Source organism: Aethalodelphis obliquidens, unplaced genomic scaffold (genome assembly GCF_003676395.1).
Source record: "Aethalodelphis obliquidens isolate GAN/ISIS:26980383/991018 unplaced genomic scaffold, ASM367639v1 scaffold1, whole genome shotgun sequence".
NCBI lineage: Eukaryota > Metazoa > Chordata > Mammalia > Artiodactyla > Delphinidae > Aethalodelphis > Aethalodelphis obliquidens.
This window is the reverse complement of record NW_020837945.1, coordinates 71,580,550-71,598,327: the sequence shown is the minus strand read 5'-3', so window position 1 is coordinate 71,598,327 and position 17,778 is coordinate 71,580,550. Positions and strand designations below refer to the sequence as shown.

Genomic DNA, 17,778 nt, shown 5'->3' with positions numbered 1-17,778 from the left:
GGGTTGGTGAGAGGGAGGGCTTTAGTGCTGATGTGGTACTTCTGTCTGAACCAAAGTCCCTATCTTCTACACAGTGGGACCCATGAGTTAGTTAAGGCCGAGCCATCCATAGCTAAGGCGTATCAGGAAGGTGACCTGGACCAGCCAATCAGGTTCTTCTCTTGCTAATTTAGGACTGCTAGCTGTCAAACACTGATTTTTAGAATCAAGAGAAACAAATTCTTTGGATTTCCCTGGTGGTCCAGTGGTTAAGACTCCGTGCTCCCAGTGCAGGGGCCCAGGTTCGAACTAGATCCCGCATGCAGCAACAAAAATCCTGCGTGCTGCAACTAAGACGCGGCACAGCCAAATAAATAAATAAATATTTTAAAAAGTAATAACCTATTAAAGAAAAAGAACGAATTCTTCACTTCATTTTTCTTTTTTTGGGTTTAATTTTCTCCACAAAACCATATGGTAACATGATAAGACATCTATCACTTCAGTTTTGGCTTTCTCAGTGTAAGGGTAATTTTTGAAAAAAAAAAGACCAACCAACCATAAATTTCATCAGTTTTCCCTAGTACTCCTCAATCATTTTATATTTATTATTTTTTTAAATACTGTATTTCTTCTTTTTAAAAAAATTTATTTATTTTCTTTATTTCTTTGGCTGTGTCGGTCTTAGTTGCAGCACACGGGATCTTCTATGTGGGCTTCTCTCTTAGTTGTGGCGTGTGGGTTTTCTCTCTCTGGTTGTGGCGTACGGGCTCCAGAGAGCATGGGCTCTGTAGTTTGTGGCACTAGGGCTCTCTCGTTGAGGTGTGCAAGCTGAGTAGTTGTGGCGCGTGGGCTTATTTGCCCTGTGGCATGTGGGATCTTGTGAGTGTGTGTGTGTGTAATGTCTTCATATGGCTTGGGTATCATGGTAATATTAACTTCATATAATGAATTAGGAAGTGTTCTTTCTTCTTTCCTCTTCTATGTCTTGGAAGAGTTTGAGAAGGGCTGGTGTTCATTATTCTTTAACGTTTGGTATAATTTACCAGTGAAGCCTTAGGCATTCTTTTTTGAAGAGTCTACCATGTTATCAACCTTATTGATATCCCATTCTTCAATTCTAAGCTGTTTTAGACTAGCCCCTTATTGGTTGATTACTTTTGGGGTCATTTAAATAATATTATCTCTTTAAAAAAAAACCCAGAATAAATAAACGAACCAAATCAAACCAAAACCAATCAGTTTTGGTTTGGTAACCAAGAGGTTACCAGACGGTAAGGGGCGGGAGGGAGGATGAAATGCATAAAGGGGATCAACTGCATGTTGATGGATGGAAACTTTTGGTGGTGAACATACTGTAAGTGTATACAGAATTGGAAATATAATGTCCTACACATGAAAAGTATATAATGTTAAAACCAGTGTTAATAAAAATACAGTTTTTTAAAATTAAAAAAATTTAAATTGCATTCTAATATAATGCCTATCAACATCATAAGATGCTGCTTCTTTTGCAAGATTTAAAATGTCACTTTGCAATGAGTTGTCATCGTACCTGTACTTGGCATTGTTTTGCATTGCAGTTGAGATGTAAAAGGAAGATGCTAGTATTAAAGGAAAGGTGATATTTGAGTGGGGCCTCATTTCTCATTCATTAGTGAATATTTTTGTGTTCTGATGTTTTTGTTTACTACACAACGTTATAAGTTTAGGGATTCAGATGATGACAACTAAGAACGCAAAAAGGCTCCTGAATTCTAAAACTACAAACATTGAAATACAGGGTGCTAAATTCAATAAATCAATGAAAGAAAAAGTCCACAAACAAACTCTAGAGATTAGCACATAGGGTGTTTATTAGGGGATGATTTTGGGACCAACACCTGTGGAAGGCAAGGGAAAGAAAGGAAAGGGAAGGAAGCAGGGCTGAGCAAAGGGAGAAGTCAATCTGTGGTAAGGGCCTAATAAAAGCCTCAGCCAACTGCAAGGTCACATGGGGGCTAGGATGGCCCTTCGGATTTGTCCTGCACTGGGGCAAAGTGTCTGGGCCTTTATAACCTCATGTTGGACCACTCCTTGGAGGCAACCTGCCCCTGGAAGGAGGTGGGACCCTGGGTGAGGCAATTTTCTTTAGGGGAGGCAATCCCCAAAGCTGAGGCTGTTTTCTAGCCACTGGGGGGATAAGATCTTCATTCCTGAAGGGGGTTCTGGGAGGCACCTCATAGTGCTACCCGCAGATCTTAGTGCACATGAAGAACTTAGTATCTGTCGTAAGAGGGAAAGGAAAGCTTATTTGATAAATGATGCTGGAACAACTGATTATAACAACATGAGGAAAATACACGATTAGATAGACCTATACCTTGTATCTTACCCTTACATTAATTTCAGGTAGGTTAAAGAGTTAAATGAAAAAGAAAACAAGAAATATAGTTAAATATTTATCAGATAGAAGGAGTTAAATATAGTTAAATATTTATCAGATAGAAGGAGGGGAAAGACATAGAAATAAGATAAGATGATGCTAAGGAAATGATCCATAGATTTGATTATATAAAAACAAAAACTTTATACACTAAATATTGCATGCAAAATTAAAAGGCAAACAATAATTGGGAACATATTTGTAATAAACACGACCAAAATTTTTAATATAAGAGAGCTCCTGCAAATCAGAAAGAAAAACCCAACACTCCCATCAAAAGCACAATGAGATATCATTTCATACCCATTAGGATAGATATTGTAAAAAAACAAACAAACAAAAACAGAAGAAAACAAAAAGTGTTAGCAAGGATGAGAAGAAATTGGAGCCCTTGTCCATTGTTAGCAGGAATGTAAAATAATGCAGCTGCTATGGAAAATACTATGGCAGTTCCTCAAAAAACTAAACATAGAATTACCATATGACCCAAAAGATTGAAAGCAGGAACCTGAATAAACATTTGTGCACGCATGTTCATAGCAACATTATTCACAATGGCCAAAAGGTGGAAAGAGCCTAAACGTCCATCAACGTTTAGGATGAATGAATAAACAAAATGTGCCATATACATACAATTAAATATTGTTCAGTCTTAAAAAGCCAGGAAATTCTGATACATGCTACAACATACCAACTTCCAAGACTGCTGGAGCTCAAGGATGAACCTTGAGGACATTATGCTAAGTGGTAGACGGCAGATACAAAAGGACAGATGTATGATTCCACTTTTGTGAGGTGCCTAGAATAGTCAAATTCATAGAGATAGGAAGTAAAACAGTGGTTACCAGGAACTGGGGAGAGAGGGAATGAGGAGTTACTGTTTAATGGTACAGAGCTTCCACTTGGGATGATGAAAAAGTTCTGGAATGGATAGTAGTGATGGTTTATACATAACATAAGTTTTATGTTATGTATATTTACCACAATAAGAAAAAGAGTTCAGGCAATTCACAAAACTACAATAAAATGACCTATAGATATATAAAAATATTTAATTTCATAAGTAATTTAAGGAGATATAAATTAAAAGATCAAGTTATCATTTGTCATCTATAAAATTGGAGAAATTATTTTACATTAATACCTAATTATAGTGTTAGTATTATGATATGGGTATGGTCATAATAGTATAAACGTGCACAAACTCTCTAGAAAGCATTTGTAAATAATGTAAAATATGTTTTATTTTAAATTTTCTTAAAATGTGACATACAAACTTTATTTAACAAAAGTAACAGGTAAAGTCAAACAGGCATTTATATTAAGAGAAAAACTGGCTAGAAGAAATTTTATCTTAACCGCCTTATAGTTAACCTACCTGCAGTTGCATTTAACTGAGCTCTGTTGCTGTGAAGAATAGAGCTCATGCAGAGACATGGATGAACGATCTGTACATTTGTACATTTTCCAAGTATTCACTGAATACTACCTTATATACACATATACATTAAATTTGAAAAAGATTTAATTGATGATCCCCAGATATACTTCATTTTTGTTGACCTTTTGGAAGAGGTCGTATGAAGCGAAGAAAGTGTGCTTCTGGCTCATGAATCGTGTAATGAACCCAGCCTAGACTCCCAAGTCTCCTCCACTCCTCTTCAGACATCAGATGGGTTTAGGGTACATGTTTGGAAAGTTCTCTGGGTAACATGACACGCCAGCACTTGTGGTGCTCATCGAAGTACTCGTCCGAGTAGCAGATCTGCTCATGGGCCATCCTGCAGGCGGGCACTGGGCAGCACAAGACTGGAATGACAGGACGCGAAGAGTGGACGCAGGCGAGAGACACGTCCAAGTCAGGTAAGGCAACGACTCGACTCTGAAATATGTTTTCAATATTCGTATTCATTGGCCCTAAATCCAACTGTTAGGAATCTATTGTAGGGAAACAGTTGGAGATGCAGGCATGTGGATAACGGCAGAAGGCACCGCTGGAACAAAAAGAATACAATGAAGTGAGGGAACAAGTTCTGTGAATATATGTGGCAGAGAATTCCAGGGAAAGAGAAGAGCAAGTGTGAAGAACCCAGGACTGGACTATACCACGTGTGTTTGAGGAACAGCATGGAGGCCAGTGTGCCTGGCAAGTGTGGAGTGACTATGAGGCTGAGTGTTGGGAAATGAGGTCAGAAAGTTAGTGGGGCCAGATCAGGGAGGGCCTTGAAGGCCATGGTAAGGACTTTGACCTTTACTCTGAGTGGGCAGGGAAGCAGTTGGAAGGTTCTAATCGGAGGCCATGATTTAAGTTTTAAAAGGACAGTTGCTGCATCTCAGTGGACTCCTCAGTTGGTTGGTGGTAGCAGATCTGAGGCTAATTGGTGGCACCCAAGTCACAGGTCTGTGTGTTAGCTGCAAGAGAGGCTTCGAATACAAGTATCTGGCATTTTCAGGTTCAGTTGGGATGGAGAAAGTCTTTGCCCTTCATCAAGACTTATAGTTCAGGGATCCTCCAAACACAGAGGGGTTCAGATGCTCAGTGACTAAAATAAATGACAAATATCAGTTGTATGTAAGAGAAAACCCAGTTATTTTCTCACATAATAAACAGCTCAGAGGAGGCGGTTCAAGGCTGGGGCAGTGACTCAGTGTCATTACTGTCATTCTGTTCGTGTCCCATGTTGACTTATTGCCTAATGGGTCGAGGTGGACCAAGCCCAGCACGTCCAGGTTCAAAACAGGAAGAAAGGGGCAAAGCTGCACCAACTCTGTCTTTTCCCCCTTTTATCAGGAAAGCAAAAGCCTTTCTAGAAACGCTCAGACATCCACTTATGTCTCATTGACCAGAATTGTGTTGTGAAGCCAAACCTGGAAACAAGGAGAGTTAGCTGCCTCCTCCCCCAAAGTGCAATTTTGTAACAACAACAAGGAAAAAATGGAGATAGAACAATGAACACCGTTTGCTTTGATTAGCACTGAGCCTGAAACGGTGAGTAGTATCACCCAGCTTCTCCCCACGTGTTGCTCTAATCTCATGTAGTCTCGAACCTCGCAGGGGCAGGACCTCTCTGTCCCCAGCACAAGTAGGGGTATGGTTTGCTGTTGGAAGTGACGGTCACAGATGGCAGACAGGGCTGCTGAAGGGCCCCTAGCCCCCACTCTCCTCAGCCTCTGTGATGTCACACTGCGACTTCTTTCCCTCCACCCTGGGCTGTGGCTTCTGAGGCTGCTGTGGCCATGGGGCTCCTGGAGCCAGCAGTGGGGAGGGAGCCTGGGGGCCCTAATCTCCCCTGGGGCCATGGGAGGTCCAGCCATGCCGCTCTTGAAGGAGCCCCATAGCCCGCCTCAGGCCCCACCCTCCTGGATCCTCCCAAGCCTATTTGCCGCCTTCAACGTGGTGCTGCTGGTCGTTTTCAGTGGCCTCTTCTTCGCATTCCCGTAAGTCTCCCACACAAGCTGACAGGTTTCTTACAGAGCAACAGAAAGGAAAACACATAACGATAGTATGGAGGCAGGGAGGGTATAGAAGAGGGGTCAGGGAAAGGAAGAGGTTCTAGGCAGAGGGAACTGGACGTGTGAAGGCACAGAGGTACCGAGTGCTTGGTGCACCTGGGAGCTGCGGGTGGCTGGTAATACTCGATGACCTTTGGTGGAGTTTCTATGGATCTGTCACTAGCCTGGATATTTAGACCAGGATTTATGGTCTGTGGGTCCTGACCCAGTGGACTGGGTCCTGGGGGGAGCTTCAGGCCACCCCAGATCAGGGCTGACTCCTGCTCTGGTCTCAGTTGCAGGTGGCTGGCCCAGAACGGGGAATGGGCCTTTCCCATCGTCACAGGCCTCCTCTTTATCCTCACCTTCTTCAGTCTCGTTTCACTCAACTTCTCAGACCCTGGCATCTTGCATCAAGGTGAGACATTGGCCCCCTGGGAGAAGGAGGCAGCACCCGAAGGGCTCCTGCCTGCTGGGATGACTCCTAAAGTGCTCCTTCCATCTCCCCGTCTGGGGCCTCAGGACCCCTTCACCCCATGTCCTCGTGTGCTCAAGCCACAGAGGTGTGGAAAAACAGAACTTTGGAGGTTTTCCAGTAGCCTTGGAGGGGAGGGCTAGGGTAGGCTGGGGAGAGAAGCCAGCTCTTCACAACCACTCAGTTTTCTCTTCCTCCTTCCTACCACACAGATTCCTTAAAGCATCGCTCACAGTGGCAAAGGCCTGAGTTCTCAAAGAACTCCTTGGGCTGGAAACCCACCTTCCCTTTGACTGCCAGCCTCTCTAAGCTTGGCCAGCTTGCTCAGTGGGGACTAAGGAGTCCCCTGCCCACCTGGTCCCCACCCTTCTTGGAGCCCAGTGATGCTGTGGGGCTGCGTGCCCACACCCTTCTGCTGCAGCAGACTGACGGAAGGGCCTCTTGCTGCTGCTCAATCCCTTTCCCATGCCAGGCTCCAATGAACAGGGCCCCACGATGGTGCATGTGGTATGGGTGAACCACAGGGCCTTCCGCCTGCAGTGGTGCCCTAAGTGCTGCTTCCACCGTCCGCCCCGGACCTACCACTGCCCCTGGTGCAACATCTGTGTGGAGGTAAGTGCCTCTCACCTGCCCACCTACCCTCCCAGCACCTGCCGGGGACCAGGAGGCCCACTCACACGGGGGCCTGTGGTCAGTGTGAAACTACTTCCAGGACTGCTAAAGACCAAGGGTGGCAGTAATTCCCAGTCACTCTTGGTCACTCATACAAGTCACTGCCACTGTGCCTGCACCTTTCCTGGGAGGCTGGCCCTTTCTTGCACTGGTGCTGACATGCAGAGGGGCATCCACATCTATGCTGGGCCTGGTCAGGCCAGGGGAAGGAAAGATACCCCTGACTTATCGAGGGCTCACTGACACTAGATGCCCGAGGCCCTCAGGCAGGTTGCAGGCCTGGCCAGGGGAACTTTGCCTGTCCTCTTCTGGCTGTCCAGGCCAGAGGGTCTCCTGGTCTCCTGGGCTCTAAGTGCACAGCCTGCAACAGTTTACCAATGTGCTGTCTTAACTGGTCCTTACAACCCTGGGAGACTGGCTGGGCAAGGATGTTATTATTAGGCTCATCCGGTGGATAAGAAAACAGAGGCCCAGAGATATTCTATGTCCTGCCTGAAGTTACACCAGGATGTGTCCCAGAGAAGACTAGCAGGCCCCGGCTCTAAAGGCCTCTTGACATGAAACTATGTGAGCCACAGAGCCGTATGGTGCTCTAACCACAGAAATGCCAGCAGTGTTAGGGACTTTGTGGCTCAGTGTCTTCCTAGGAATGGGAGCCAGTGCATGAGGCCAAGGGCTTAGAGGGTGGGGGTAAGGCCTCAGATTTGGGGGCAACGGAGCCTGAGTCAGAGGTTGGGTCCTCGAGGTCCCCCTCTCCCTCTCACCTAGGACTTTGATCACCACTGCAAGTGGGTCAATAACTGCATTGGTCACCGCAACTTTCGCTTCTTTATGCTGCTCGTCCTGTCACTATGCCTCTACTCAGGTGCCATGCTGGTCACCTGTCTGATCTTCCTGGTGCGCACGACCCACCTGCCCTTCTCCATGGACAAGGCTATTGCGTATCTGAGGGGCTGCGGGACCCACGAGGGGAGCTGTGGGGAGGGCGGAGACAGCGGAGGAGGGGGGTCACGGGGAGGGGGCGGTGCAGAGGTAGTGGTGGGCGGGGTTTTCCGCGAAGCCGCTCGGGAGGACCAGTGTGGGACTAGGTGACGGTGGGTAGAGTCGGGCAGGTGGGTGGGGATAGGAGGAACTGCGAAGGGGTGAGCATCTAGCAGGGTCAAGGAGGGGAAGTGCTAGAGGTGGCACAGGGGCCTGGACAGCAGGGTGAGGTGAGGTTTACACTGGGATAGAGCGCAGAGAGAGGGTGGGCGGGGCTCGTGGGCGGGGCAGTTTGGGGTCGGGGTGGGTGAAGGGCGGGGCCGAGGAGGACTGGCCGGAGGCGCTGTTCCTTAGCCGGTGCGCAGCATCGTGGTGGCTGTACCCGCCGCCGGCTTCCTGGTGCCACTCTTCCTGCTGCTGCTGATCCAGGCCATGTCGGTGAGCGCGGCCGAGCGCTCCTACGAGGGCAAGGTACGTGGGGCCGAGCGGGGCGCCACTATATCGGGCTGTGGGTGGTCACCTTGCCCCTTCCGGACTTCCGCACTTTCCGCTTTCTGCAACGCCCTGGTCCTTGATGGCCTGACTTCTCTCGAAGGTGCCTCATTAGTCCTTCCAGACTCAAATTCAGCTCAGATCTCACGTCCTCCTGGAGGTCGGTGGTCACTCTCCTTCCTGGGTGCGCTGCGTCGAAGGTGCGCTACTGTGTGCTAGGCGCGTGCGCATTATTTTGAGCTATGGGCGGGAAGGTGAGTAAGGCTGCCTCCTGCACTTGCGTTGACAAGGAACCGGAAATCAGAGTAACCCTCGCCAGACACCCGCGAACACTCTGGGAGAGGGGCCTGCCTACGTTGTGTAGCACAGACTCAGAGAGAGCACTGAGAGTTCAGTGAGGACTTCAGTGTAGGGTAGGACGTGCCACTTAGTGGTTTCGGACGGGCATAAATCGAGGGAAGGGCATTGCAGTGATGGGCAAAGCTTTTAGAAAAGCTGGGAAGCCTGAAAGCCTGTGGAATGTTGATAGGATGATGAGGAAACAGTTCTATTTGGAGCAGCTGTGGCATGGGCAAGTGGTCTGCCTGGGATTGGCCAGATTTAAAAGGCAAAGAAGTCAGGTGGATAATTTAATCTTGGTGCAGTGGAAACCCGGGAGCCTTGATAGGGTTTTTTCTTTACATACAGTAAAACTTACCCTTTTACGTGCACAGTTGTGTGAATTTTGACCAACTCATAAGTCCTGTAACCACCGCCATAACCAAGATTTAGAACAGTTCCATCAACCCCAACCCCTCCCACCCCCAAATTCCCTCATGGCCTTTTGAGTCAGTTTCTTTCCCTATCTGCAGCCCCTGGCAACCACTGATTTGTTTTCTTTTCTTTTTTTTTTAATTTATTTATTTTTGGCTGCGTTGGGTCTTTGTTGCTGCACCGCGGACTTTCTCTAGTTGCGGGGAGCGGGGGCTACTCTTCGGTGCGGTGCACAGGCTTTTCATTGCGGTGGCTTCTCTTGTGGAGAATGGGCTCTAGGGCGCGCAGGCTTCAGTAGTTGTGGCACACGGGCTCAGTAGTTGTGGCTCGCGGGCTCTAGAGCGCAAGCTCAGTAGTTGTGGCGCACGGGCTTAGTTGCTCCGCGGCATGTGGGATCCTCCCGGACCAGGGCTCGAACCTGTGTCCTCCGCATTGGCAGGCGGATTCTTAACCACTGTGCCACCAGGGAAGTCCCCACTGATTTGTTTTCTATCCCAATAGTTTTTCCTTTTTCAGAATCTCACATAAATGTAATCATAGCTTTTTGAGTCTGGTTTCTTTCACTTAGCATAATGCATTTGCGATTCATCCATGTTGTTGCCCACATCAGGAGCTTCCTCCTTTTTATTGCTGTGTGGTATTCCATCATATAGCTGTGCCACAGCTTGTTTACCCATTCACCAATTGAAGGATATTTGGGTTGTTTCCAATTTGGGGTGATTATAAATGAAGCCACTATAAACATTGGTGTACAGGCATGTGAACACAAGTTTTCATTTTTGGGGGGGTATAGACTTAAGGCTGGCATTGCTGGGTCATATGGTAACTGTATGTTTAACTTTATAAGAAACTGCCAAATTGTCTTCCAAAATGGCTGCACCATTTTGCATTCCCGTAAGGAATATATGAGAATTCCAGTTGCTCTGCATCATTAACATTTGGCTTTGTCAGTTTTTTTAAAAATTTAGACAGTCTAATAAATGTGTAGTGACATTTCATTGTGGTTTTAATTTGCATTTTCCTAATGACTAATGATTTTGAACATCTTTTCATGTTCTTATTTACCATCAGTATGTCTTAGATTAAATATCTGTTCCAGTCTTTTGCCCATTAGAAAAATTGGGTAGTTTTCTTAATATTGAGTTTTAAGAAATCTTTATTTATTCAGGATTCAGACATGTGGTTTGGAAATATTTTCTCCGTGTCTGTGGTTTGTCATCTCATTTTTCTCAACAGTGTCTTCCAAAGATCAGAAGTTTTAAATTTTGAAGTATGTTATCAGTTTTTTCTTTTCTTTTTTAAATATGTTTTCCTTTTATTATTATTTTAATTTATTCATTTATTTGGCTTTGCCAGATCTTAGTTGCAGCACATGGGATCTTTTAGTTGTGGCACATGGGATCTTTAGTTGCACCATGCGAACTCTTAGTTGCGGCATGTGTGATCTAGTTCCCTGACCAGGTATTGAACCTGGGCCCCCTGCATTGGGAGCACAGAGTCTTAGCCACTGGACCACCAGGGAAGTCCCTCTATCAGTTTTTTCTTCTATAGATTGTGCTTTTGGTGTGTAATTAAGAAATCTTTCCTTAACCCAAGGTCACAAAGATTTTTCTCATACGTTTTCTTTTAGAAGTTTTATAGTTTTAGGTTTTATATTTAGGACTATGATTCATTTGGGGTTAAATTTTGTATATGATGCAAGGTATGGTCAAGATTTTTTTTTTTGCTTATGGGTTTTTTTTTGTGTTTTTTTTTTTTTTGCTTATGGGTTGTTCACCATTTTTTGAAAAGACTATCCTTCCATTGAGTTGCCTTTGAACATTTGTCAAAAATCAATTGAATATAGAGGTGTGGGTGTATTTCTGGACTCTCTGTCCTTTTACCAGTATCATACTGCCTCGCTTAGTAGCTTTATATTGTCTTGAAATCATACAATGTGAGTTCTTCAACTTTGTTCTTTCTCAAAGTTCTGTCGGCTATTCTAGTTACCTTGATTTTCCATATAAATTTTAGAAGCGGCTTGTCAATTTCTGCAAAAAATGTTTGCTGAGATTTTCATTTGGATTGTGTTGAACCTAGAGATCAATTTTGAAAATGGACATTTTAACAATATTGAGTTTTTGAACCCATGAAAGTAGTATAACTCTCCATTTATTTAGGGCTTCTTTGATTTCTTTCATTAATGTCTTACAGTTTTCATCATGTAGACCTTGACTACATTGTGTTAGATTTTTTCTAAGTATTTCATTTTTGTGTGCTATTATAATTTTTAAAAATTTCATTTCCATTTGTTTATTATAAGAAAATACAATGGATTTTTGTTTATTAGTCTTGAATCTTGCAATTTTTCTAGGCTCACTTATTAGTTCTAATAGTTTTTTTGTTGATTCTACATAGAAAATCATGTCATCTGTGAAAAGGACAGTTTCATTTCTTCCTTTCCAACGTGTATGGCTTTATTTCCTTTTCTTTTCTTACTGCACTGTCTTGGACTTTCAGTACTGTGTTGATTAGGAGTGGTAAAAGTGAACACCCTTGCCATGGGATTCCTTCCACATGGCAATGACTTGACTAAAGGCTGTTTTAGGAAGACTGTCGTAGGTCACATCAATGAGGGAGGGTCCTGAGACCTTGAGACAGCTGAAAGGACAGAGGAACCCTCTTTGCCCACCATTTCCCATCCTTCCAGTCACCACTTAATCACTCCACCCCACCCATATTTGGTTCCCAGCCCACCTGTGACTCCTCTGTGCAGCCCTGACTCATCAGCTCCCTGTGGTCTGCATGTCTTCTCTCTCCAGCCTCAGTCCCTCATTTCAGCCTCTCCTGGGCAGCATTCTCCCTTCCCACGTCCTGTGGTTCTTCTAGCCCAGGTCAGGCCATAGACCTGCCCTCCCTCCCCTGCTCAGATGGGGCTGTCCTAATCCAGGATCTTCAGCCTTAAGAAACCTAAATGTGATCTGCACTCTGTGATTCACCAGGCAGGGCTCTTTCCCATTACCAGAACCCATTTCAGGCATTCTTCACACACCTCAACTTTATTTCCTTCTTACCTCCATCCCTTGACCACAACTTCTGCTGGGCCACTTGCTTAGATCACGAGGGCTCTGGAGCCAGACCACATAAATTCAAATCACAGCTTCACAACACACCAGCAGGGAGATCTTGGCTGTGTTACTTAGCCATCTGGTACCTCAGTTTCCCCATCCGTAAAAGGGGACAGCATGGGTTAATGTGTGTGAGATACATAGAACAGTGGCTGGTGTGAGTAAGTGCCCCATAGGTCATCATTATTGCCATTCCTTCCCATCATCAGTACACATGTTCTTGTCTCTCACATCTTAAAAACAAAGCAAACATCCCTTAACATCGCAGGCCTCCCCTGTTGTACTCTCCCCTCCAGCGCAACCAGATTTCCTGAAAGCATTGGCTGTGCTCACTAGCGTCGTTCTTCACCTTCCTCAGCCCACTTCAGCCCAGCCTCCGTCCTCACTGTCATACTGATGCTGCACTCTCCAAGTGGCCAAAGCCAGCGGGCAATCCTCAGACTAATCTTTCCAGGCTGCACAGAGCAGCATCTGAAACAGAACGTACCTGCTGTGGCCCTTCCCCAGCCTCTCAGGGTCCAGCTCTCTCTGCTGCCCTGGGCTGCTGCTTCCCTGCCTGCACCTTGGAGTGTTGGCCGGGCGGCCTGCTCTTCTCACCAATCCCCTCTCTGTGCTGCCCTGACCACTCCCCAACTTCCCTCAGCACCCTGAAAGTTAAGGCTGGCCTTGTTGTCTGTGGTGTGTCCTCAGTCCCCAGAGCAATGCCTGGAACAGTGTTGAGGTCCCCAAATATTTATGAACAAATGAGTGAACCTACAAACAAAGGAATCCATAATGCTTTGGGAGAGAAGGAAAGAGAGAAAGAGAGAGAAGTCTGACTCCCTGATCCCTGGGGAAGAAGGGGAGAGAGAGCAGAGGCAGCAGGGAATTGGGCAGGAGATGGGGCGAGTAGATACCCACTTTGGTTTTGGTCTGTGGAGCATGAGGGCGTTTGAGATACAGAACTGGAGCAGGAGACCAGGCCTGAAGCCGGTGAGAGAGGACGGTCTGGGAACTTCCGAGCTGTTGGATTCCATTCATGGATGAGGGTCCCATATGGGGAGAGGAAGGGCTCTACTTTATTAGTCAGTTCTTATGAATTCATTAAACAATTCCCATCCCTTTAAGCACTGAGCAATCAACATTTTTCTATTCTTCGTGTACATCTAATAAATCAAAATTTATTTCTCTAGATTTAAAATTCTGATTGTAAGTTTAATCAAACTCTTCTAACCATTTAATTAAAATTGAGAGTAGAATGCCAGTTTCCCTTAAGTTCTTGAAACACCTTAAAGTAGGGAGAACTCAAAAAATCACAATGGTTAAGGGCATGGGACACAGGCGAGCTGGTGGTGGGCAGAGGTGCTCTTGGGCCACTTTAGGACGTGACAAACACTTTGTAGCTAAGGCTCTTGAGGTCCCCATGAAACTCAGCCTGTGCTGGGAAGGAGGAGGGGGCGAGGCTGATGGGCAGAAGGAGGGGAGGAGGAGAAAACCTGGTCAAGAGTTTCCAGGGGAGGACTTGACCTTTGGGCTTGACATTGGTCAAGCATTGGGTGCTCAGGAGCTTCAGCCCAGATTTCCAAGGCCATGTGATTTTGCTTAGGGAAATAGGATGAGGCACCACAAACTGTCCTTCCAGATAGTGAAATTCAGTGAAGGCACAATTTGAGGAAGAATGAGATGTGGGAAAGTAGAGGAGTTGAGGGAACATGGGTGGAGAACTGTCTTTGGAGTAGTTTATCAGCAAAAGGAAGATCCAAAAGGATCTGGAAGGAGGTAGCAGGAGGATGTGTGTGGCCAAATGAGACAGTGGGGGAGGACAGTGCGAAAGGGGATACAAGGTGATGGGGAGGGATCCCTGAGCAGGCAGGAGAGGTGGGTGCAGTGCCAGAGCTGCTCAGAAGTGGGTTGGGGACGCCGCGCCTGACTCTCCTGGCTCCTCTGTCCTTGGAGTCTTGCTGCAGCCCTGGGCTGAGCTGACCGGTGCAGGGAGGGCCGGTGGGGGTGGCCTGCCCAGTCCTGCTGGATCTGAGCTCTTCTTCCTGTCCTCGACCCCCCACACCCCCGCCCAGTGCCGATACCTGGAAGGACACAACCCCTTCGACCACGGCTGTGCCAGCAACTGGTATTTAACAATTTGTGCACCGCTGGGACCCAAGTGAGTTGGCAAAGCAGAGGCCTGAGCGGTGGCCCCTGGCGCGGGTGGGGCGGGGTGAAGCTGGGGCGTCTCCGCTGGCCCCTTAGCATAGCTCCCAGCACCTTACGCTCACTATTCTCCTTCTTTTGGAGTTTTCTCCAGGGCATTGTGGGAGTCTCTGGAGCTTCCCCTTCCTTGCCTCTGTGGGTTCTTGCTCCAAGAAATGGGGTTAGAGGGGCATGGCAGCCTGGATGAGATTGGTGACAGCTCCCTGCAGGGCCATGCCCAGGCTGTGTGCTCCCCAGGCTGAGGGGGACCAGGCCAGGAGGGCCACAACCACTCGCATCTGGCTTGTTGCTCCCCAGGTACATGGCCGAAGCTGTCTGGCTGCAGAGAGTGGTGGGGCCTGATTGGGTGCCCAGGCAGAACCCTAACTTCCCGATGTGCCCCTCCGCGCACAGTCCCCCAGACCTCCCTGGGCCTGGGTCTGGCCCCCAGTCCCAACCTCTGGGTCTCGACCAACCAGGCAAGGGGCCCCCAGGGAGTGGTGAGGCTGCAGCCCTCCAGGAGGTGAGGAGTGTGTGCGTGTGTGTGCGTGTGTGTGCGTGTGTGTGTGTGTGTGTGTGTGTGCAGCATGCATGTGTGCCTGTGTGTGTTGGGAGGGGGCGTCTGCAGATTGTACAGGTGTTGGGAGAAGCCCCCCAGTGTTGGGCTGGCCCTGAAGCTGGAGCACTTAGAGCTCGAGAGAGGGGCATTATAGGCCTGAAGAGTGTTGACAGTAGAGTCACAGGCCTCCAGAATACACCAGGGGTCCCTGGAGACACAAAGGGAAAAGGCCGCACCACTCACTTGCTGGGTGGCCTTGGACCAGTCACTTACCCTTTCTGGGCCTCAGTTTCCTCAGCTATTTATGAGGATTGAGACTAGTCCAGTGGTTTATAATTGGCGGGGGTGGGAGAGGGGGAATTCCTTTACTTAAAGGCACCTTCTACTCTGAAGCCCAGTCTATGAACCACGTGGAAGTGAAGCGTTAAGAGTGATGTAGGGGTGGGTAACCCACAGCCCCTCCAGAGCCCCTGCAGTGACATTCTGGGGTGCCATCCCACTCCCTTTGCTCTGCCTGTTGGTGGGTGACAGTCTGGGCAGTTTCTTGCTCCCCAATGGGTGGCCTGCGGGGCGGGGCTTAGGGAGAGCCCCCATCCCCCCCACTGTGTGTTTAGCTCCACGCCAGCCCGGTGCTGCCCCTGCTGCGAGAGGCCCCCAGACGAGGCTCCGCCTACCTCTTGACCTTTCGCACTGGGAGATGCCAGGAGCCCCCGCAGCCGAACCTCACCTCCTGAGCCCCTTGTGGAGACCTCTGTGCCCTGCCCTTGCCCACTCGCCTGGCGGGAGTGCTGAGACCCCCCCCCCCCCCCCCCCCCCCGCCCAAAGCCCATTAAATACCCTTTGCCAACCTCCTACAACTGTCCTGATGCACTGTCTGTCCTCGATGCGAGGGAGTGTGGATGAGGCGGGCTCTGAAGGGCTGGGACGAAGCCCCTGGGAGGGAAGAGCCAGGGCCTTCTGCGACCTCGGTCAAGACACTCAACCTTGCTCTCATCCTTAAAATGGGGCAACCATAACAGCCACAGCGACGGCTGGAGACTATGGAAGAGAAAACCCAGCAATGCCGGGGTGTGAGCCCGAAGTCCCGCCTCTTCCCTGCACCACCCCTGTCTGGCTGCAGGGGGCGCCCGCCACCTGGGAATTCGCCAAGACTGGCCCGGTCCAGCCGTGCCCCCTGGAGCCTCGCAGGTGGGCTGGTCCCCCTGTCTCATCCCAGGTGGGGTGGGTGGGTGGGAGTATTCTCCGTCACAGACCAACCCTGCAACTTTCCTGCAGGTGGGTCTCACCCAGCCATTTCCTCCTGCTGTGGGGAGTCAGATGCTGGTTCTGGTCCTGTCCCTGGCGTGGGTCCCAGGCTCTGTGAGTCTGTGTGTGTGGGTAGGTTGGGGTGAATGGAGGGAACCAAGTCAAACTGTGTCTCCTCTAGTGGCCAGAGTGTGACTTTGGGAATGGAAATAATGGCACCTTCCAGGAAGGCTGTCAGGATGAAACGAGGTGGTTCGTGAGAAACACCAGGTACACAGTAGGCATGCAATGAATGCAGCCAGTAGGATTATGATGATTTTCTCCACCACACAGCTAGCGGGCCACTCAGCATCCCTCCAAGGACCACCTTCTCAGAATTACCTGGGCCCCAGACCACGGGCTCAGAATCTCAGGGTGGGGGGAGGACAGGAATCTGAACCTGAATTACCGTCAAGTGCTCCATGGGATCCTACCACCCTGAAGTTACCGAATTGCTGCCTTAGGAGGTGAAGATGGACACTGACCACACTGCTTCCTCTCCCCCGTGTACCCAAGTGAAGTGGGGTGCGGTGAAGGTGAGAGGGAAGGACACCACCAAAGGGTCAGATGAGCACCCCGGGGGCCTGTGAAGGTGTGTGTCTGTGTGTGCACATGTGCTTGTGTGTTGAGGGCCCGGTCTGGGGAGGTGGGTGACCTACGATGCAGGATTCGGCTCTGTTTCTCTCTATGCTGGGACGCCTTCAAAGCTGCCCTTCCCTCTTCCTCCCGCCCTGTCTTTGGCAGCCCCAGGCCCAGCCTCGCCCACCCCTGTGGCTCTGGTTCTCCGGCTCCTGGCCAGCTTCATTCAACCCAGGGTCTCCAGTTCTTTCTCGCCTCCTTTGCCTTGGTCCCAGGTCTCCCCAGTCCCAAGCCCCCCTTGGGGTTCAAGCCTTTTCTCAGCTCTCTCAGGGTTAACCTTGGGTTCTGGGGAGGGATGCAAGGTACTCACTGCCATAGAAAAAGGCAGCCCAGTTTCAGCTTTGTTGTAAATGGCCTCAGTGGCCACATTTAAAATCCTTAGGGCCACGTTTACACCTAAAGCTGAAGCAGGTTTTCCTGTCTGGGAAGCCCACAGTCCATGGTCACGGGGTGAGGGGACGAGGGCATGAGACTTTCTGAGCCCCAGACCCCAGGGTGTATGTGCTACACAGATCTGCGTGAGTGGCCTCTGTGTGTGTGTTCAGCTCAGCCCAGGCTGCTCAGCAGTGAGGAGAGGCCCTCAGTCCTCCTCCCAAATGGGAGTCCTCAGGGTGGTCTGGGTCTCCGCCAGAGAGGAAGAAGATTCAGGAACCTGGGCCAAAGCCTGGATGGAGGGATATTCATGGAACTGGCTGGGTGCCCAAATGGTGCCTGCCCAGAACCCCAGCTCCACAGGGCGCTGAGAAGGCCGGGC

At 48.6% G+C, this 17,778-nt stretch overlaps 1 protein-coding gene and 1 pseudogene across 2 annotated transcripts; one reads left to right on the top strand and one right to left on the bottom strand.

The window, feature by feature from the left end:
• Window positions 1-3,750: 3,750 nt before the first annotated feature.
• LOC113620518 (cyclin-dependent kinases regulatory subunit 2 pseudogene) lies at window positions 3,751-4,275 on the bottom strand (annotated as a pseudogene).
• A 926-nt stretch (window positions 4,276-5,201) lies between these two features.
• Window positions 5,202-16,305, top strand: ZDHHC19 (zDHHC palmitoyltransferase 19). Of its 2 annotated transcripts, XM_027107737.1 has the most exons (8): window positions 5,202-5,842; window positions 6,193-6,314; window positions 6,844-6,983; window positions 7,812-7,984; window positions 8,390-8,495; window positions 14,431-14,516; window positions 14,861-15,065; window positions 15,716-16,305. In XM_027107737.1, the coding sequence occupies exons 1-8, from the start codon at window positions 5,526-5,528 to the stop codon at window positions 15,833-15,835; spliced, it is 1,269 nt and encodes a 422-aa protein (XP_026963538.1). In that variant the 5' UTR covers window positions 5,202-5,525; the 3' UTR covers window positions 15,836-16,305. The 2 variants fall into 2 exon arrangements, with proteins under 2 accessions (XP_026963538.1, XP_026963528.1); XM_027107727.1 differs by having other exon boundaries at window positions 14,861-15,830.
• Window positions 16,306-17,778: the final 1,473 nt, after the last annotated feature.

Excerpts from the sequence above, each read along its gene's own strand:
- ZDHHC19 (XM_027107727.1), top strand. The coding sequence starts at position 5,526 with ATGGCAGACAGGGCTGCTGAAGGGCCCCTAGCCCCCACTCTCCTCAGC. Across the intron at positions 5,843-6,192 it reads GGCCTCTTCTTCGCATTCCC|TTGCAGGTGGCTGGCCCAGA; the intron begins GTAAGTCTCCCA and ends CTCTGGTCTCAG. Across the intron at positions 14,517-14,860 it reads TGTGCACCGCTGGGACCCAA|GTACATGGCCGAAGCTGTCT; the intron begins GTGAGTTGGCAA and ends GTTGCTCCCCAG.